This window comes from Mesoplodon densirostris, chromosome 11 (assembly GCF_025265405.1).
Source record: "Mesoplodon densirostris isolate mMesDen1 chromosome 11, mMesDen1 primary haplotype, whole genome shotgun sequence".
Classification (NCBI taxonomy): domain Eukaryota; kingdom Metazoa; phylum Chordata; class Mammalia; order Artiodactyla; family Ziphiidae; genus Mesoplodon; species Mesoplodon densirostris.
Window position 1 is genome coordinate 32,980,646 of NC_082671.1, and position 23,088 is coordinate 33,003,733.

General features: G+C 36.1%; 1 protein-coding gene across 5 annotated transcripts in view; it reads right to left on the reverse strand.

Annotated features, from left to right (window-relative positions):
* Nucleotides 1–23,088, reverse strand: part of CNOT2 (CCR4-NOT transcription complex subunit 2) — a 115,935-nt gene that overhangs the window by 69,841 nt on the left and 23,006 nt on the right. For 4 of the 5 annotated variants that reach the window (XM_060113938.1, XM_060113936.1, XM_060113934.1 and 1 more), the window contains exon 3: nt 2,356–2,428. In XM_060113938.1, coding sequence (XP_059969921.1) covers nt 2,356–2,428 — 73 coding nt within the window. Of the gene's footprint in view, nt 1–2,355; nt 2,499–23,088 lie in introns of all 5 variants that reach the window. The other variant, XM_060113937.1, reaches the window with a different exon arrangement.

Genomic DNA, 23,088 nt, shown 5'->3' on the forward strand with positions numbered 1-23,088 from the left:
AATCAATACTTCAACCAACACCCATTTAAAAGTCATTAGGTTTTAGCACAAAGCTGAGGGAATGCACCTTCCCAAATGAGTTCCTAAGTCTTTAATCAAGTCCACAACGAAAGGAGAACTGGGGAAATATTATCCTTTTTATTAAACTCTGGACTATTAGCTTATTATTATCAGAATGCTTAAATAACACTGTAAGACATCAAGTACCCTCCAAAAACAAAAGGCCTCAACAATAAATTAATGAGTATAAACACGGCTACAAAGAAATCCTACTTTATCCATGAAAAACAACAAATAAAATTCCTCCGAAATGGAATTGTTAAAAATCCAGATCATTTCATCTCAGCATATACAAACTCTTAGTGCTACCAATATAAATATTAGTAATTTATCTACTATTCCTTTGAATTTCCCATATGCTCTTAATATACTCATCATAATTATCAGACAGGAAATTATATTTCTATACATGTATTTTTCAAAAGAGGCTTTTACAAATAATTTTACAATGGCAATTTAAACAAGTGTTTCCAAGAATATTTCAACATGCATTAATTGTCACTAAGTAACAAGAAAAGAGAAAAGGGAAAATACTTTCAGGCAGAAGAACCCTAACCAAAAATGCATTTTCAGGTAAGCTAAAAAACCTGGATTATTTGTAAATAATGTGACTGAAACAGTGTGACTCGAAACCATTTTTTAAGAGTAGAATGAACAGGAATTAGAAAATCTCTTCATGTATAAAATATAATCTCCTTTTATTCCTTTCTTAAGTGTAAAATTTGGAATTCTTTATTAATATGATTCCATAAAGTAAATTAATCATACTGTGTGATCATACAAAAGTTCTACTTACGTTTTACAAACTGGATTATAAACACTGAAAAGCCACACAATCTAGAATCACGACATTCTTAAAATAATTTAGCAGAATCTATCAAAAGATACAACAACCCAAGTAGTGTAACCAATTAAAATCTTATGAGTCAAGGTAGTTGGAAGTGGTTGTGAGGCAGGAGGAGTTACAGCAAGTATAAGTAATGAACAGAGGCCATGTTGATCAATTCTATAAAAACAATTCAGAACAGAAAAGGTTACAGGGAGAACTGATTCTGCATAGCCACAGCTTACTCTGGCTTATTAAAATTATAAAAATCTGGCGAGAAACTTCAGACATAAAATTAGGTCAAATTCTAGAAAGGTTAAATATGACACTACTTTTCATTATGGACAGTGCCCAAACCAGAACCTAAGTCTTGTGCTCAAAGCCTCTTTGTTATCTCACCATGAAGACCCATTTACAATTTTCTCCAATGTTCACTGTTCCAATCTGAGGGAAGAAAAGACTAACTGGGCTAAAATAAATGATTAGAAGATAAATGGTTAGTTAACAAAAGCTGCTGCTATCACACTAGTTGCCTTCACAGCCTGGAGGGAACAAAACTTGTGGGTGGAAGGGAGAGAGGGAGGCTGGATATGTATTTGTGAAAGAAGCCTAAAGCTTACTCCTACTTAACTATGAACTACTGTGTATTCTGAGTCATTACATAATTTGCTATTAAATTATTAACAAATGAATAAAGCAGATTTTCTTTGAAAAAATTAAATTCAAATGCCAGAGTTTTTAAAATCACTATTTAATATAGCACTATCTTTAAAATTCACCTTCTTTTAAAAGTTCAGAAAGAAAACAGGAATATTATACTTCAACCATCCTTTCAGCATCCTTATATTTCATAGGGGATGGATATTATTAACTAACTTAATAAATGAGCAAACAAGGATCTAGCATTATAAGGACAGCAAGCTAATGACAAATTCAATAGAATTGGGGTCTCTGAGTACCCTGGGATTTTCATTTCTATTTCTTCTATACTCTAACCAACTTTGTCTACATTCCTGTGATGCTCTAGTACCCCGAATAGAGCCTAAGACTTCAGATTTAGTCTTCCAGAAATAATATGTATAAAAGCAATCAACATTTTGTTTTATGGAATACTAGCTCTGAATCCAGCCATGAAGTCATAAATTGTGTTTTAGATAATCTAAGTTTTGACACAGATATACACACCAGAAAATTTATGTTCTGACACTAAAAGAATATATATACATTTATTATAAGAATATATATACATTATTTATAAGAATAAATATACATTTATTATAAGCATGCTTTATTCTGAAAAATGTTCCCACTATTTCAACTGTCAAACCCAACATACGTATTTTTAAAATTATAACCCCAATTTTTCAAACTCAGGTGTATCCAACCTGATTCCAATTAAATACAACATGTTAAACAGTTCATGTAACTATATGACCAACAGAAAAAAGGAAAAAAAGTTTTGATCTTACCTGGTAGTTTCTTTTCTCAGATAATGTATGTCCATCAGTCCTCACCATAGAGTCGTGTCCTTTCCTCACAGTACTGGAGGCAATCAAATAGAACTGTCACTCAAGGGTCGTGTCACAGGAAGGACCGCCCACCAGTTCTCCCTCTAGAGTGGAATTATCCAAAAGCCGTCAAAATTACTAACATGTAAACATATGAACAGCAGCAAAAATATCCAATATGATACATAGAAAACAAAACCAAAAAGTACTCTTTTTATATCCTAATTGATCTTCCTCTTAACCATCTAGGGAGGGCTAGACTGGCAGACGTATTTTATTTGAGATAGAAGTTATTAAATATGAAAACCTTTCCCTTCCAATTAAAACTGTCTGCCAGACCTCACACATAGAAAGAAACTTACAGTGAATAAAAATGGAGTGGACAAAAAAGTTCAGCCCTGAATTGACACATTTTTTTTCTTTTAAATAAACATCCTCCTCTTAGTCTCAGAAATGTTCAATTAATTCAGATTCAGTCATTTAATTTCAAATCCCTCTCCTCAAAATGCTTAGTTATACAGCCGCTATTCATTCAGTTTATGAGGTTTTTTCCTATGCCATAAGACGGGAATTCATCCTATAATGTTAGGATGATTAATCCAGATGCAAACCTAACTTAATATTCTATTAAAATTTACTCCAATGAAGAGTAGTAACACATGTCAACTTTCTGGAAGCCTCTGTTCTTCAATCCTCCAATTTCATGCATGCGCTAATAGAATTTGCTTTTTTACATTAGGGTAGAAAAATAATGGGGCTTATTTCTTAACCTGGACAGAGCTAAATAAGTCCAAAATGACTAGGCACTGTAAACCCCAGTTACAAAAAAAAAAAAAAAAAATCAATCACCGAAGCAGAGGTAATAGTCTCTAGAGATGCTAACTCAAAAACGTAAACTGAAAATGAAAGACCAAAAATTCAAAAGTGGTATCTACTAAGAATTTGTAAATAGTTGTTTTTAAGACTAAAGTCTTACTTTTACTTTTACCTAACTTTTAGTAAAATGTTTACCCCAGGAAAGTAGTAAGTTAGTATACCTACTGAACAATAGTTGCTAACCACTAAAAATTATATTCAAATTTAGAGCAATTATTTAATATTAGACAAAATTTACTTTCAGAGAGGATAATAAAAACATCTAATTTAATTTTATAAGAAGTTATGAATCAATTTTACTAAAACCAATAAACATGCACACACACGTACACATGGATTACATCTAAAAAGCAATCTAGTAAGAAAGTCAGAAAATTTTTCAAGGAAAACATTAAAAATTAATATTATTAGATTTAAGTTTTAAAAAGAATTCATGTACTGAAAACCTACATTCCACCTCCTCTCTTATGCCTGATCACAAGTTAGTGGGTGCTATATACTTTTACCTAATTTTGACCATCTTGCATTGTAAATGTTTGGCTGAAATACTTCAGAGATGCCTGGCTCTATGGCAAAAATGTAAATGTGCATTACCAAATTTATATGTACTACTGGAATTAAATGTCTCTCTCAAAAGTAACAAAGGAGAAAGGTTTTTTAAAGCATAAGTATATTTACTGCTATAAATATAATCCTAGCAAGGAATTAGGTTATTCATAAAGAAAATCTATCTACTGAATTGGATGTTCAAGAATCGTTAAGTGACATACATTTAGCTCCAACTTAAATGTTCATGACTGTCACAAAATGAGAACAAACCTATTTATTATGCATCCTCTAAACAACATTAACCCTGTTTTAATGTATTTTATAATATTAAGAGAGTTTAAAACAGTACTTGCTTTACTATTAACATGTTCATGACAAGTCTGAATTCAATGGACAATAAGTGTAAAATTTCAGTTTTTTCTTAGAAAATAAGCATGTTTTCCTTCTTAAATAAGTTTAAGAATAAGTTTAAAGTCCATGCACTATCTTCCATTTGTACCAGTTTCATCAAAAGATATGTTAGAAATCTAAAATCAAGCAAAGCTATTCTATTTTCAACAGCATAACATTATATATATATATATGAGATAATTAGGACTTTATATGCTAAATAATATAATTAAAAATATTTAATCTGTACATTTACCAGATTAAAAAATATTAACTTTGGAATACTATGGATTTAGTACAAAAGTAAAGCTTGTTTTGTTTCCCCATCTTGGGATAACTTCAAGTATTTCATGGCTTAGGGTTTCAAACAACAGCCACTATAGGCATACCTCCAAGATATTGCAGGTTCAGTTCCAGATCACAGTAGTAAAGCAAATACCACAATAAAGCAAGTCATACAAACATTTTCGTTTCCCAATGCATGTAAGTTATGTTTACACTATACTGTAGTCTATTAAGTATACAATGGCATTACGTCTAAAAAAACAATGTATATCCCTTAACTAAAAAACACTTTATTGTTAAAAAATGTTAACTGTCCCTGGAACCTCCCGTGAGTCATCATCTTTTTGCAATACTAACATCAAAGATCACCGATCACAGATCACCAAAACAAATATAAGAATAATGAAAAAGTCTGTAATATTTCAAGAATTCCAAAATGTGATGGAGATGTGAAGTGAGCAAATGCTGTTGGAAAAACAACACCCACAGACCTGTTTGATGCAGGATTACCATAAACCTTCCATTTGTAAAAACACAATAGAATAATAAAGCACAATAAAGCAAAGTGCAGTTGTTAAGGGAACCACCGACAGAAACCTCCTGCCCTGGCCAGACACGACAGTAACCACTTGCTTGAGTTATCTTACAACAGGAGGTCCTGGTAAGGAACACAGAACTAACAAGCTACCACCAACCGGAAGAATTCTGGAAAGGTCAAAAGGAGAGGAAACACCAGTCCATATGTCCTACCAACCTCCCAGAATCCTTCTTGCTGGAATCCATCTTGGCTGAACGACGCGTGCACCACCAGGAAGAACCCTGAGTCAGAATGATTGGCCAGAGACAACCTGGAAGCTAACCCCATCACCATAAAACCCAGAGACTGCGAGCCACGTGGTAGAGCAGTTCTCCTGGGCTCCCTTACCCTGCTGCTCTCCACAGGGGCGCCCCTTCCCAATAAAGTCTCTTGCTTTGTCAGCACATGTGTCTCCTCGGACAATTCATTTCCGAGTGTTAGACAAGAGCCCACTCTCGGGCCCTGGAAGGGAAGGGGTCCCCCTTCCTGCAACACAATGAGACAAGATGTATGCCTGTATGTGTTCTAACCAATATAGGAATCAACATTCTATACTGAACAATAACTAAAAATCATTATCTCCTTTCAATAAACAAAAGGAAAAAGAAATGAAGGCACTCTATTTTCTTCTGGGTAAACATGAAAAGCTAACATTTGTCACCACTATCTTATATTAAACAAAGATGCTCAATAACAGATTGTGTTGATACTCATCATATTAGGAATGAAAGGACAGTGAATAGATAAAAAAGGATGTGAATATATGTGTGACACAGAGAATATGTGAAAAGAAGAAAACATGAGAACATGCACCCTAGGTACCTAAATTTGTTAAAGTTTATGCACTGCTTTTCCCACAAAGTCCTATAAATATTTAAAAAGTCAGAAAAGACAAATATTTATAAAACTAAAATGAAATTTTCTATAAGGCAGGGATACCTTCCAAGACAGAAAACTACCTTCCTACCTTAGACAACTAGAAAACTAGAAAAAAATGTATGAAACAATGATTTTCAGACACTGAACACCATCTCAGGACAGAGATCATCAAGAGAACAAAACAAAAGTAAGCTCTATTGCCTGTAGAGTTACAAGGCTGAAACACAGGGAGGGGGTTAGGCGTTGGAACCCAACTGGCACAACAGTCTCACTGAGTTAAGGAAAAAGAGTTCAGAGTTAGGGGAAACACCAAGACAGCTAGAATTCGCAGGGCAAATGGAGAGCAGGAAGCTCAAAGAGCTCCAAAGATATGGAGAGAGATTCCCCTCAAGGTTTTAGCTAAGTAATGATCTGTGCATGCATGTGAAAAAACTACTGAATCTGAAGAAAAAGCCTCTGAAAAGGAGTAGTCAGAACAATCCCCAGAGCTCATGTTCCCATCAATGAGAGTAGGACCTCTTAACACACAGGATACTGAATAAAGTTCAGAAGGTAATGAAAACCTCAGTAATGAAACCAAATAAGCTTTAAACTAAAGTATGTTCTTGACCAGCACTAAGAGAGCTTAAAACCAAGCCTCAAAAAGATCAAAAGAATTCTAAGTACCATAACTGAACCCCTAAACAAAGCCCAACAATATTTAAAACAATACAACAAAAAGCATCATTAAATAATGTAAAATTAAATGTTTGGCATCTAATCAGAAACACTAGCCATGCAAAGAAGCACGAAATACAACCCATAACAAGGTGAAATATAATAAATGGAAATAAACCAGCAATTATACAGATGATAGAATTAGTGGCTTAAAGAGGTACTATAGGGCTTCCCTGGTGGCGCAGTGGTTGAGAGTCCGCCTGCCGATGCAGGGGTTAAGGGTTCGTGCCCCGGTCCGGGAAGATCCCACATGCTGTGGAGCGGCTGGGCCCGTGAGCCATGGCCGCTGAGCCTGCGCGTCCAGAGCCTGTGCTCCACAACGGGAGAGGCCACAACAGTGAGAGGTCCACGTACCACAAAAAAAAAAAAAAAAAAAAGAGGTACTGTAAATGTATTCCATACATTCAAACAAATAAAGAAAACTATGAACATAATACCAGAAAGGCAAGGTATCGGGGCATCCCTGGTGGCACAGTGGTTAAGAATCCGCCTGCCAATGCAGGGGACACGGGTTCCAGTCCTGGTCTGGGAAGATCCCACGTGCCGTGGAGCAACTAAGCCTGTGCACCTCAACTACTTAGCCTGTGCTCTAAGAGCCCGTGAGCCACAACTACTGAGCCCACGTGCCACAACTACTGAAGCCTGTGCACCTAGAGCCCATGCTCCGCAACAAGAGAAGCCACCGCAATAAGAAGCCCACGCACTGCAATGAAGAGTAGCCCCCTCTCGCTGCAACTAGAGAAAGCCCTGAGCAGCAACAAAGACCCAACTCAGCCAAAAACAAATAAATAAATAAATTTTTTAAAAAATTAAAAGAAAAAAGAAATTCAAGGTATCAAAAATACCTAAGTTGGCAGAAAGAGGAATTTTTTTTTATGGTGACAGAAAGGTTCTGTATCTTGCTTTTGGTGGTAGTGGTTATACGACTGTACACATGTGAAAAATACCACAGAATGATAAAAACATACAAAAAAGTGAATGCATGCAGAAAAGGGTAAAGCGAATTAATTTGCAGTCTAATAAGTTATACCGATTTCTGGTTTGGATAATGCACTACAGTTATGTAAGATGACATCACTGGAGGAAGATAGGTGATGGGCATATGGGACCTCCTTGTACTATTTTTGCATCTTATGAATTTATAATTTGAAAGTTAAAAGATTTTTTAAAGGCTCAAACTGTTCATCTAGAGATAAAAATTCAATATCTCTAATTAAACATGCATTGGATAGGATTAATAGCAGATTAGATACTCCAAAAGAAAAGCTTAATGAATTGAAGACATAGCAATAGAAAAAAATCCAAAATTAAACACTGTGAGAAAAGAGGCTAGAAAAAAAAAAAAAAAGGAACCATGGGACAATGAACAGTGAGATATCACTAGGGACAGTGAACTGCTGGGCAATATCAAGCAGTCTAAAATTAATGTAATTAGTATCCCAGAAAGAGTAGAAGAACAGGACAGAAAAAAAAGGCCAAACTTTCCCTAAATTTGTTGAGAACTATAAACTCACAGATCCAATAACTTCAAAGACCTCTAAGGAGAGCAAAAAAACACACTTCATCATTTGACAGTCAAACTACTGAAAAACAGTGATAGAGAAATCATAAAGCAGTCAGAAGGGGAAAAAAGAATACATAGAGAAACAGAGATAGAAATGATGGCAAGCTTGTCACCAAAAACAATGCAAATCAGGGGAGAGGTAATCAAGTTTTTTCTTGCCATGAGGGGTGTGGGATCTCAGTTCCCAAACCAGGAGGGACTGAACCCGGGCCATGGCAGTGAAAGCCCAGAATACTAACCTGTAGGCCATCAGGGAACTCCCCTCAACATTTTTTTTTTTTTTTTTTTTTGGTACGCGGGCCTCTCACTGTTGTGGCCTCTCCCGTTGCAGAGCACAGGCTCCGGACGCGCAGGCTCCGTGGCATGTGGGATCTTCCCGGACCGGGGCATGAACCCGTGTCCCCTGCATCGGCAGGCGGACTCTCAACCACTGCGCCACCAGGGAAGCCCTCCCCTCAACATTTTTAAACTATAGAAAAATAATATAAAAAACTATCAACCAAGAATTCTAAATCTAGCTAAAATATCTTTCAAAAATGAAAGCAAATACATTTGGAAGGGTTTGGCAGTTTTTTATAAAGTTAAACATAGACTTAACATACAACCCAGTAATTGTGCCCCTAGGTATTTACCAAAATGTACTGAAAACTTATGCTCATACCAACACCTATACGTGAATGTTTATACCATGTAAGATGTTCTTCAATAGGTGAATGGATAAATAAAAACACATCTACACAACAGAATTCTATTCAACAATTTTTTAAAAAGCTATTAATTTATGCAACAAGGATGAATCTTAACTTCACTTGCTAAGGCAAAGAATCCAGACCAAAAAGGCCATATAGTGTTTCTATTCATGACATTCTGGAAAGGCAAGACTATAGAGATAGAAAATAGATCAATGGTTGCCAGGGAACTGGAGGAGTGACTGACTACAAAGGGGACACAGAGGGAACTTTTAAAGAGATTGAATTATTCTATATGGTACTGGAGTGGACACAGATGCTATGCATGTCCTGAAATCCATAGAACTTCACAACATGAAGAGTAAAGCTGAATGTATGCAAATCTTAAAAATCAACTAGGTTAGAAATACAGAACTGGCAAAAGAGTAACTGTATTACAAATGTATGACACAGCCACACTGAAGGGGGTATGGAAAATGGTGCTGGCCTAAATAACTTTGGAAGATGGTATTGTGACTGGTAACTGTAACAGAAAAAAAAAGACCTCTATATAAACACTGTGTTCTGGTTGGTAAAGTGATTCCTTACAAGGCTATGGATTAGTAATGCTGAAACAACTATACGTGTCTACTGAAGATAAACAATAAGTAAAATAGATGGTGGTTGGTGGGAGCCAGATTTCCCACTTCAGGAAAGTTACAGGTAAGCAAGGAGAAAAGGCTAGAACGAACTATGTAGTACCTCTATTGCTATCAGTTTGTTCTCAACTACAAAACACTTTAAATATGGTAACCATTCAGATTATTAGAGAATGGATCATTTCACTGGTATGTTGTATGTTGCTTGAAAACAAAAATTTATAAAATGCTAGGTGATTAACAGGTATGTCAAAATTGTATTTTAAAAGACAGGCTTGATGAAGCAATATTTAAAAAATTTTTAAACAATGTAAACAAAGCTAATTTTTTAAAGCCTCCAAATTGTATTGAATATTTGCAAATAACTAAGTCAAAAAGCTAATCTTTTTAACAGACTGGTAACAGAATTAAATTTCAAGAACGCAAAGTAATTCATGTAACACATGTATCACTAGTGTCTACTCATGCAATAACTTCTCTCAAATTCAAGATACTTTTAGAATAAAGTTACTGAATATACCAGTATAAATGATAAAAGAATAAACATTTTACACCATCTTTTCTGTTGAAAACCCATGAAATAGATTTAGTCATGCTATCAGCTTAAAATCTGACAAGAAGCCAGTAAGAAGGAAAATATAAACCAAATCTTAATTAATATAAGATAAGCAGGCTTATTCATCCTAGGTGTTTCCTTAAATCAGAGGCTAATAAAAATTCAGCACCTAATATTATCTAAATAAATGGTAACTGAACCCCAATTTTTCTTTCAAAAAAAGATTTCTCAAAATAAGAAATCAATTAATGAGTAAAATTTCTAGAAAATACTTAATTGGAAAGAAAAAATAATTAACTTTATTCTCCAAATTCTATTAAATTTTGGATGTCATCATCATACAAAAATATACACCTTGAATGGAACAATAACCAGAAAATCTGAATTCTAGTTAGTATTAGCCTGATCAGTTTCTCCTCTCTGGCTTCAGTTTCTTAATCTGTAAAATAAAGTCATCAATTTAGATGATTTTTTTTTAATGTGTGCAGCTCCAAAATCTTGTATTTTAAATGTTCTGTGTCAAAGTAATCCATTTAGGAAAGTGGACAATTACAGTTGATTTTTTTCCAGTTTTCTTTTTTCCTCCCACTTTATTGCTCAATAGTACTTTACAACACGGCCCAAATATTTTGGAGGTTGGGAATGGTATCTAAATAAACGATTTTAGGGACTTCCCTGGTGGTCCAGTGGTTAAGACTTCACCTTCTAATGCAGGGCGTGCAGGTTCGATCCCTGGTCAGGGAGCTAAGATCCCACATGCCTCAGGGCCAAAAAACCAAAACATAGAACAGAAACAATATTGTAACAAATTCAATAAAGACTTAAAAAAAAAAGATTTTAATTTGGTAGTCTTTACCAAACTCAACTTTAAGCTACAATGTGAATTTGGTTAGGTTAAGAGAGTTGAACCCGTTGTTGGGCAGGTTTTATTTTCTGATATAGAGGATGTTATATTCCAAGTTGGCTATTAAACACACTACCAGATGTGACCAATTTCACTGGAGCTCAATAAAAGCTGAAGTAAATGCACTTAGCATTATCTTTAAAATCTTAGGATTTCTCAAATTCCAGAACTATGTTAAGCAACATTTTCTTGTTAGTAGGTAGGCTGCAGTTACAAATATTTTATGAACTATTTTCTGAACTAATTTTTGGTTCGATCATATAGATAAATGTTTTCAAAATTCTGAGTTGATGACTTGTGTTACATATAAGAAACGTGGGCAGACAAAATAAAAATAAATAAAACTCAGGCATTTCTGTTTTATACCAAACTTAGTCTGGGAAAAAAGCCACATCAACTAAAAAAAGTTTTTCTGAATGTTTTAATAATACATGTTTCAAGAGTCTATGACTAACATGTAAAATGAAAAGTTGCCTACATTTACAAATGAAAACAAATAAAAATAAATCAACACTATTCTTCTGAAATCAATTTACTCTCTGGTTGTCATAACTTAATGTTTTGTAACTTAATTTTGTGTGTCTTCTATTTTCTGTACTGGTAGCGTTCCTGATGCACTATTTCTTACATATCTGTGTAGTTCTGTCACATGTATTTCAAGGAGGCTTCTAGGTACCTGACACATGGAATTTACTGTGAGTAATAGACAGTAGATCTATCTGTCTAAAAGGCGCAGCATCTCGAATCATAATTCAAAAAGAGTCATGTACCAAAATGTTCATTGCAGCTCTATTTACAATAGCCAGGACTTGGAAGCAACCTAAGTGTCCATCATCGGATGAATGGATAAAGAAGCTGTGGCACATACATACAATGGAATATTACTCAGCCATAAAAAGAAACGAAATTGAGTTATTTGTAGTGAGGTGGATGGACCCAGAGTCTGTCATACAGAGTGAAGTAAGTCAGAAAGAGAAAAATAAATACTGTATGCTAACACATATATATGGAATCTAAGAAAAAAAAAAAAAAAGAAAGGTCATGAAGAACCTAGGGGCAAGACGGGAATAAATACACAGACCTACTAGAGAATGGACTTGAGGATACGGCAAAGGGGAGGTGTAAGTTGGGACAAAGTGAGAGAGTGGCATGGACATATGTACACTACCAAACGTAAAACAGATAGCTAGTGGGAAGCAGCCGCATAGCACAGGGAGATCAGCTAGGTGGTTTGTGACCACCTAGAGGGGTGGGATAGGGAGGGTGGGAAGGAGGGAAGCGGAAGAGGGAAGAGATATGGGAACATATGTGTAACTGATTCACTTTGTTATAAAGCAGAAACTAACACACCATTGTAAAGCAATTATACTCCAATAAAGATGTTAAAAAAAGAAAAAGAAAAAAATAATAAATAAAAGGCCCAGCATCTCAAGACAGAAATTTTCTACTACCAAGTCTAAAAAGTTCCAAATAAAATGAAATACAGGGCTTCCCTGGTGGCGCAGTGGTTAAGACTCCACACTTCCAATGCAGGGGGCACAGCTTCAATCCCTGGTGGGAGAACTAAAATCCCACATGTCATGCGGCACAGCCAAAAAAATTAAAAAAAAAAAAAAAATTAGTCTCACAGTCTATTAGAAGGGACATACTGGTTCTATTAATTCAACAAAGGAACTTGTGTAAGTTATAATCTATAAGTCGAATTCCTTAAAATATATAACAGGTCCTTTCTTACTCTTCCTTGTAAAATGGCTATAAGTTCATTAAATATTGTTATTTTACATCAGCAATTGAATATAGCACATGGAACCAGAAATCTGAAAACTTTAATGCTAACAATTTTTATACGTAATACATACATATTTTTTCTCATAATTTATCTAAGTTGTTCATTCTACTGATAGGGTAATATTAAAAACTGACTAGTTCATATCAAGTATTTAGACTTAATTACTAAATTCATGACAATTAAGCTCACCAAACTACCTCATTAAAAAGTTGCTCTTGGGCCTCCCTGGTGGCGCAGTGGTTGAGAGTCCGCCTGCCGATGCAGGGGATACGGGTTCGTGCCCCGATCTGGGAGGATCCCATATGCCGCGGAGCGGCTGGGCCCGTGAGCCATGGCCGCTGGGCCTGCGCGTCCGGAGCCTGTGCTCCGCAACGGGAGAGGCCACAACAGTGAGAGGCCCGCATACCGCAAAAAGAAAAAAAAAAAAAAAAAAAAGTTGCTCTTAACATAAATCTAATAAGTCAGTTATATATTAAAATAAATTTTTTAAATCGCAAAACTAATTTTTTCCAGTTTTCATAAGAGTATTAAAATAAAGCTTAAGGGCTTCCCTGGTGGCGCAGTGGTTGAGAGTCCGCCTGCCGATGCAGGGGACACGCGTTCGTGCCCCGGTCTGGGAAGATCCCACATGCTGTGGAGCAGCTGGACACATGAGCCATGGCCGCTAAGCCTGCGCGTCTGGAGCCTGTGCTCCGCAACGGGAGAGGCCACGACAGAGAGGCCCGTGTACCGCAAAAAATAAATAAATAAAAATAAAATAAAATAAAGCTTAAGGACTTCCCTGATGGTGTAGTGGTTAAGAATCCACCTGCCAATTTAGAGGACATGGGTTCGAGCCCCGGTCCAGGAAGATCCCACATGCCGCGGAGCAACTAAGCCCATGCACCACAACTACTGAGCCTGTACTCTAGAGCCCGCAAGCCACAACTACTGAGTCCGTGTGCCACAACTACTGAAGCCCAGGTGCCTAGAGCCTACGCTCCGCAACAAGAGAAGCCACCGCAATGAGAAGCCTGCACACTGCAACGAAGACCCAACACAGCCAAAAATAAATAAAATTTAAAAAATAATAAAGCTTAAGTAAAAAGCAGAAACGAATAATTACACCCCTCCATTTAAAGAAGATAACATAGTGAACACTAACTAAGTAGACATTCTCCCAACTCCTCAAAGTTTATTTTTTGTAAAACACAAAGGGGCAACTTCTGGTACAGTTTCTGGCATGAATGTCAAGGGAATAGCCACAGATGCTCTGCAAAGCACTGATACATGAATGTCTAGGGCACTAACACAGAGAGGAAGAGACAATAGGCATATTTATAGAGGATAGAAATAGGCTAAAGGATTTACACTGTTTTTAATCACAGGATGCACATCAGAATCACCGAAGGTTTTTTTTTAAAGAAATGTTAATGTCCCCGCCCTTGCCCCTACTTTAATTAATTTGTCAGGGATGGAACCTGGTCAGCGGGTGCTTTTTAAAGTGCTCCAGGTGATTCGAATGTACAGCCAAGGTTAAGGCTGTTGGGTTAAGACTTTATAAGAAAGTGAAATTCAAAAATGTTTTCATCTCAGTGTAAGTACTAAGCAAAAAGAAACATATAAATTGAAGGTAGTATATAAGAGACTGTACAGTTCCTATGCACGCCAATGCACCCTTTCCCTGCCTCTTACTCACTCTACCTCTGAGAAATACTGCTGGGCCTTCAACAGTAATTTTTACACTGTTTTTTAAGCACAAGATTTCTTTTGTTGAAATACATACATTGTAAGTGCAGAAGCAAATAATCAGAAGAAGTAGATTACAGTAAAACTTCCTTATTACAAGAAATTTCTAATAAAAAAGTTCCTCTAATATATTCAATACTTAGGTTTTAAAAATGTCCACTATCTTAACATTTCTTCCTAGAAATGTAATATTAACTATCATTTGCCAAGCATTAGGCACTTTGCAGTAAATACTTTATATATAATTTCTTTCAACCCTCAAAATAATTCTATAAGGTAGATATTGCTGTCTCCTTTTTACAGATGAGAAAACAAACTCTAACAATAAGGAAATAACACAAGGTCAAGAGGTAGTTAACTAAGCTGGAAGTAACAGGGCCAGAATTTGAGCTCTTGTTCACTTAACTTGAATTCAATCTTTACATACATATATGTATATGTATATATACATATACACATGCACACACATGTATCTCATACCAATTATGGTTTCATGAAGAAAATGTGATATATATATTTCTTCATGAAACCGTAATTGGTATGATACCATATAAATATCATAGATACATCATATACATATATCATACCAATTATGGTTTCAAAAAAAATGAAATCATTTCTGGAAATTCCAGCTGTCAAATAATACATCTATTCAGAAGTCTCACTATTCTTCTATAAGAAGGAAATCAGCAATGGGGTGACAAGTAACAGACATTAATCAGCTGGAGATTCAAAGTTCAGAAAGACCCCTATCAGGAAATAAAGTACCCACAATATCCTTTCACACTGAGCTTTAGACCCTAAGCAGAGAAAAAACAGGCACTGTGTCACAAGGCAAACAGCTAAATTGTTTTGTTAAAGTTTTAAGGCTACCAGATTACTATCGTCAACCGAGGTCTCTGTGTCTATCCCAGTCACAGAAATGAATAAATTCAATGCACCTTATCTTTATTCTTTATACAATTCTCTAAGAAGGAAGCTTCAAAATGCCTTAAAGAAGTCCAGTTTCTACATCCTTCTGAATTTTTGCATATGTTTTCTACTTTTTAAATTGCCTCTCTACAGCAGACACTCCTGGTTGACTCCCTAACAGTCCAGTCCTTCTCCCTGTGACTGCCATAGTTGTTCAGTGGTTCAAGCTTTCCCACATGACTTAAGAGGAAATGTTGATTGATTTAAGTAAATATGATAATGCTACCCAACCACCCCCATGCCCCTGTCAGTAAATGATTTGGGTAAGGGCATTTGAACCAACTCTGGCCAGTGAGATACTAGGAGAAAGGGGAGAGGAGAAATCTGATTGCAGGATTTTAGGAAAGGAGAGAGAGACAGCCCGCTTTGTTCCCCTAGATATTGTTATATCAGGCTAACACATTTAGAACTACCTACTATAGCCATCTTTCAACTGCAAGAGAGCTAGCTTGGGGAATTCCCTAGCGGTCCAGTAGTTAGGACTCTGCGCTCTCACTGTTGAGGGCCCAGGGTTCAATCCCTGGTCGGAACTAAGATCCCACAAGCCGCACGTGTGGCCAAAACAAACAAACAAACAAACTAACTAAACCTGTGGAGAGTTAGCTTAAGGAGACTCTCACTCTCTAATAATGGCAGAACAGAAAGATGAAAAGAATTTGGCTCTGGCCTTAATCACTTAGCTGTTGCGTTAACCAACACACAAATGACCATTCCTCCAGAGACATGAGAAAATAAATTTTAGTCAGTTGAACCAAAAGCTTCCTAAACCTTTAGGCTTATCCACACCTAATCCTTTAGTAATTTTTAAACCATTTTATGTAAAGTCTTTCCAAGGCATCTACCTTACTTTTCCAAAGCATATACAAACAGCTTAAAACAATAGTTCTTTCTATACTCATATTTCATTAGCTTAGATCATACTTAAACTAAAAATTGTATTAACACTGGCATAAAAACATCTGATTCTTAGGGTACATGAGTAAGCTAGAGTAGTTCACTAGCTGTAAGTGCTCAGAATACTCTGAACTACAGGAATTGAAAGCAATGGTTTAAGAGCATGTCACTTCAGTGGAGGCTTGTTAATAAGGACATACGTCACCAACACATCTCTGCATGTGACAGATTCTGTATATAACAAACATATATTCTTCTTCTATGGGAGGTGGGGGGTGGTGGTGGGGAGGCAGTTAAAAAGTCCTACAAAAAAGCCTAGGACATATGTTTCCAGGAGAGAAGATTAGAGTAAACCTAGAGTCAAAGAAGTAGGAGTATGAGTCTACTTAGTCTCAACTCCGGCCAGGTAGCACTGTAGTAAGAGAACACAGAAACTATAAAGAAACTTTACAACCTTTAGTTGTTTTACTGCTAATGAATTAAGAATAATGACAAAATGTACTATTTGCTTAATATGCATAACAGCCAAGTTCCATTTTATCATACGTCCTATTAAGAATAACTATAGCAGTGTGCCATTGATAAGGGGTATTTGTATTCCCTTTTATGAAATACTAGCTAGACAAATTATTTCAAGTAGAAGTTTACCAGACTTTCTGAAACAATTATTCAGTATTAAAACAGCCAAATATCCTTGATACTAATAATCATATTCTTTTCTAACTTCCTACCAAAATTATTTAAGAAGCTTTACTATATCCCAGGTAGTAAATAAAGACTCAATTAGAAATGCCCATAAGAAACAAAGAACAAGAGACTTTATTTCTGTAATAAAAACTCCATTTGTACAGACCCTGGGGTCAGAAACCATGTTTCCAAGTTATTCTCCACAGTTATTAAGCAATGAATAACACAAAGTTACAGTAACATTCACATCTTTAATAGTAATATTCATTCATTGAGAAATGTATTTAATATTTATTAAGCACAATTTACGTTTACCTAACACACAGTAGACACTCAATTAAATGTCTTCGCAGACTGGGTCTTCCCTGGGGGTGCAGTGGTTAAGAATCTGCCTGCCAATGCAGGGGACGCGGGTTCGAGCCCTGGTCCGGGAAGATCCCACATGCCACGGAGCAACTAAGCCTGTGTGCCACAACTACTGAGCCTGTGCTCTAGAGCCCGTGAGCCACAACTACTGAAGCACGTGCACCTAGAGCCCGTGCTCTGCAACAAGAGAAGCTACTGCAATGAGAAGCCCGCGCACCGCAACCAAGAGTAGCCCCCACTCTCCGCAACTAGAGAAAGCCCACGGGCAGCAACGAAGACCCAATGCAGCCATAAATAAATAAATAAATTGATAAAAAAAAGAAAATGTCTTGCCAGACTGATAAGAACAGGAGTTTTTAACCTGGGTTCTAAAAATATTCAGTTTGTTGGGAATTCCCTGGCAGTCCAGTGGTTAGGACTCGGCACTTTCACTGCCGTGGCCCAGTTTCAATCTCTGGTGGGAGAACTAAGATCCTGCAAGCCATGCGGTGCAGCCAAAAAAAATAAAAATAAAAAATTCAGAGTTTGTTGACTGAACGCAGAAGGTATGAACTTGGATGGAAAAAAGTTACATCTTTATTCTACTAACCTCTAATTGAAATTTGGTATATCTTCAATTAAAAATGTAAGTAATATGGGGGGATGGTGGTGGGATGAATTGGGAGGTTGGGATTGACATATATATACACTAATATGTATGAAATAGATAACTAACAAGAACCTGCTGTATAAAAAATAAATAAAATAAAATTCAAACATTCAACAACAAAAAAGGTAAGTGATAATCATCAAAAAGACCACAAATAAAGGATATGGAGAAAAGGGAAACCTTGTAGTCTGTTGGTGGGAATGTAAATTGGACAGCCACTGTGGAAAACAGTATGGAGGTTCCTCAGAAAACTAAAAATAGAACTACCAATGATCCAGCAATTCCATTCCTGGGTATTTATCTGAAGAAAATAAAAACTTATTTGAATAGATACACCCCCCCTATTTTAACAGCAGCATTACTTACAATAGCCAAGATAAGGAAGCAACCAAAGTGTCCATCAACAGATGAATGGATAAAGTAGAAGTGGTGTGTGTACACACACACACACACACACACACACACACACTCACACACTAGAATACTACTCAGTCATAAAAAAGGATGAAATGTTGCCACTGGCAACAACATGAAAAATGAACCTGGAGGGTATTATGCTTAGTGAAATAAGTCAGAGAAAGACAAATGCTGTATGTTATCACTTATTGTGGAATCTAAAAATAAAACAAAGGAATGAATATAATAAAACAGAAACAGACACAGAGGAGAAACTAGTGGATACCATGTAATTCTATGGGGAGAGGGAAGAGGAGAGAACAAGAAAAGGATAGGGAATTAAAAGGTACAAACTAGTAGGTATAAAATAAATAAGCTACAAGGATATATTGTACAGCATAGGAAATATAACCAATATTTTAGAGTATCTTTAAATGAAGTATAATCTACAAAAACTTGGAATCACTATGTTGTACAACTGAAACTAATATATTATAAATCAACTATACCCCAATTTTAAAAAGTGTTAAAAAAAAAAAGTAACCAACAAGCCACAGTGGTATTACCTGTGATTTTGTTACCGTTAGAAACTACAGATATTTTCAAAACACTTCAGTTGCTTCAAATCTCAAATTTTCATTTATGTTCATTACTAGCCTAAAAATTACTATACACCATTGGACATTGTTGATATGCACATTACTGAATTTATTTATTTGATATTTTAAAAACCATATTCTAATATAACTGGTGTCCTCATAAGCATGTATATTTAATTTTGCACACCTAAAATATTGAAAAAGGGTCGACATGTGTCACCAGAGAGCCACAGGGGCTCATGGCCCAAAAAAGGATAACAACACCTGGGTCAGAATTTCAGGGCAAGAAGAATAAGGTTGTTTGCAGAGGATAACAGAAAGCACAGCAAATCAAGAAAAAGAAAAGGCCTCAGAGCATATTCAGTCGAAACTTCTTGTTTTAAAGATAAAGAAATTGTGGTCTAGTGGGAGTGTTGAAGGTCACACACACACCTAATTAGTGACAGAGCCAGAGAAAACAGAATCCAGGTTTTCTGGCTCAGGATCCAAGGCTAAATGAACTTTGATGTGACTTGGCTATAACAAAACAAGATAGGGCAAAGACAACTCTGCACAAGACACAATTCCTTGCACTGAATGCATAGAAATAGCCAAATACCTGAATATTCCAAACGTTACTAAAATATATTGTTTCTCCCACTTTTCCTGAAACATCTACTTCTTGGTCTATTTTCCCACTTTATAGAGAGACATGGGTAAAGTGAAATTTTTACTTCCCTCCTGATCTATGATAAGTACAAGAGCATAAGCACAACAGTAGATATCAAATAACCGCTAGTATCAATATCAAGGAAAGAATAGAAAGCAGAGACTGTGACAAACTGGAGAGTCTGTGAACCACCTAAAGAAGGTAGCTGCTACTGTTCAACTCTAGCTAAATGCTATCAAGAAAAGAACCGTCAACTCAGAATTGTAGATGGAACAAAAGTATCCTTCAAAAAATAAAGGTGAAATAAATATATTTTCAGAAGAAAGGAAACTAAGATAAATCATCATGAGCCAACCTGCTCTAAAAACAGGAAGTTTCTTTGGACAAAGGTAAATAATGAAGCTTAGAATTTCCTGAATGAAAAACAATAAAAATGGCAAATATGTGGGAATGTATACTAGACCAGGAAACAGCAAACTTTTCTGTAAAGGGCCAGCCTGATGATAAATACTTAAGGCTTTGCAGGCCCAAAAGTCTCTGTTGTGATTAATCAATTCTGCACTTACAGCACAAGAGAACCCACAGACAATACATAAACTAAGAGCTGTGGCTGTATTCCAATAAAATTTTATTTATAAAAGCAGGTGGCACGCTGTATTTAGCCAATAGTCAGTTTGCCAATCCCTATTCTTTTCTTCTTAAATTCTTTAAAATATGTGTGATAATTTAAAGGAAAATTTACATCACTGTCTGAAGGGGTATATGAACCATGTAGATATAACATGACAATTACAGCGTAGATGATGTGAGGAACGGGAACTACATGGTGACAAGATTATAAATTGTAATAACTGTAGTGCGTTGAATTGTGTACCAATAAAGATATATTCAGGTTCTAATCCCTGGTATCTCTGAATGTAACAATATTTGGAAATAAAGTCTTTGCAGATGCGGCCAAATAAAGAGGAGGTAATACTCAATTTGCGTGGGCCCAAATCTAATGACGACTATATCTTTCTAAGAAAAAAGGAGGACTTCCCTGGTGGCACAGTGGTTAAGAATCCGCCAGCCAATGCAGGGGACACAGGTTCTAGCCCTGGTCCGGGAAGATCCCACATGCTGTGGATCAACTAAGCCTGTGTGCCACAACTACTGAGCCTGTACTCTAGAGCCTGTGAGCCACAACTACTGAGCCCGTGCGCCACAACTAACAAAGCCCGCACGCCTAGAGCCCATGCTCTGAAACAAGAGAAGCCACCACAATGAGGAGCCCGCGCACCACAATGAACAGTAGCCCCTGCTCGCTGCAACTAGAGAAAGCCCGCATGCAGCAATGAAGACCCAACGCAGCCAAAAAATAAATAAATAAATTTATTTAAAAAAAAGAAAAAAGGAAATAGAGACATACACAGAGGAAAGATAACCAAGTGAAAATGAAGGCAGAAATAGAAGTGATGCAGCTGTAAGCCAAGGAACATCAAGGACTGCTGACAACAACCAGAAGGCAGAAAAAGCAATAAAGGATTCTTCCCCAGAGCCTCGAAAAGAAGCATGGCCCAGCTGGTACCTTGATTTCAGACTTCTAACCTCCGAAATGAAGACACAACATGAATAGTCTTAAATCTGCTGAAAAAATTGAATTCACACAGTTATCCTCCAGGTCAAGATAGTTTCACTAGTGAATTCTTCCAAACATTTCTAAAGAAGAAATAGTGCCAATCTGACACAATGTCTTCCAGAAAATAGAATGGGAGGGATTATTTTGTAAGTCACTTTTATGAAGTTAACATTACATTGATACCAAAACCAAAGAGAATACAAGAAAAAAAATCTTAAAGACCAATCTTCCTCATTTTTTGCAAAAATCCTCAACAAAATATTAGCAAATCAAATTCAACAAAATATCCAAAGATTAATAAATGACGAATGAATAAGCCTTATTCTGGGAATATACTTGTTCTCCCTTCTTTTCTCAGTTTCTTTAAATAAGATAAAATCATATGAAATAATAACAACATATTGTTGGGTTTATAAAATATTCAGCTGCAATATGTACAACAATAACAGCACAAAAAGGAGGAAGAGGGAATAGAGCTATACAGGAATAAAATTTCTGTATCTCACTGGAACTAAATTAGTACATCTGAAGTAAATCCTAATAAGAAGAATATAGTAAGCCCTACTGCAACAACTAAAAAAATAATATAAAATAATATAGTGTAAATAACATTAAAGGAACTAAAATGTTATAGTAGAAAAATACCACTTGATGCAAAAGAAAGCAGTAAAGGAGGAACAAAACAACAAGCAAGACATGAAAACATACAGAAAATATAGCAATATGGCAGACATATATTCCACTACATCAATACCAATATTAAGTGTATCAATAAATGATTAAAGAATCCAATCAAAATGCAGAGTGTCAGACTGCAAAAATAAAAATAACACAAACTAAATGTCCATCAACAGATGAATGGATAGACAATGTGGTGTATATACATACATACATATATATGGGTGTGTGGGTATATGTATTCCTACATATATATAGGAATATATATATATATGAATATTACTCAGCCATAAAAAAGAATGAAATAATGCCATTTGCAGCAACATGGATGGACCCAGAGATTATCATACTAAGTGAAGTAAGCCTGACAAAGACAAATATCGTATGATATCACTTATATGTGGAATCTAAAAAAATGATACAAATAAAGTTACTTACAAAACAGAAATAGACTCACAGACATAGAAAACAAACTTACCCTTTGATTACCAAAGGGGAAGGGGGGGATAGATTAGGAGTTTGGGATTAACAGATACACACTACAAACAAATAAAATAGATAAATAAGGACCTACTGTATAGCACAGGGAACTATCTTCAGTATCTTGTAATAACCTATAGTGGAACAGAATCTGAAAAACGACACACACACACACACACACACACACACACACACACACACACACACACACACACACACACACACACACACACACACACACACACACACACACACACACACACACACACACACACACACACACACACACACCCCTACCTGAATCACTTTGCTGTATACCAGAAATTAATACATTGTAAATCAACTCTACTTCAATTAAAATAATAATAAATTAAGAAATACTTTCTTGCTAAAAAATGCTAACCATCATCATCATCAGAGCCCTCAGCAAATCATAATCTTTTTGCAACAGTAACATCAAAGATCACTGATCGGGCTTCCCTGGTGGCGCAGTGGTTGAGAATCTGCCTGCTAATGCAGGGGACACGGGTTCGAGCCCTGGTCTGGGAGGATCCCACATGCCGTG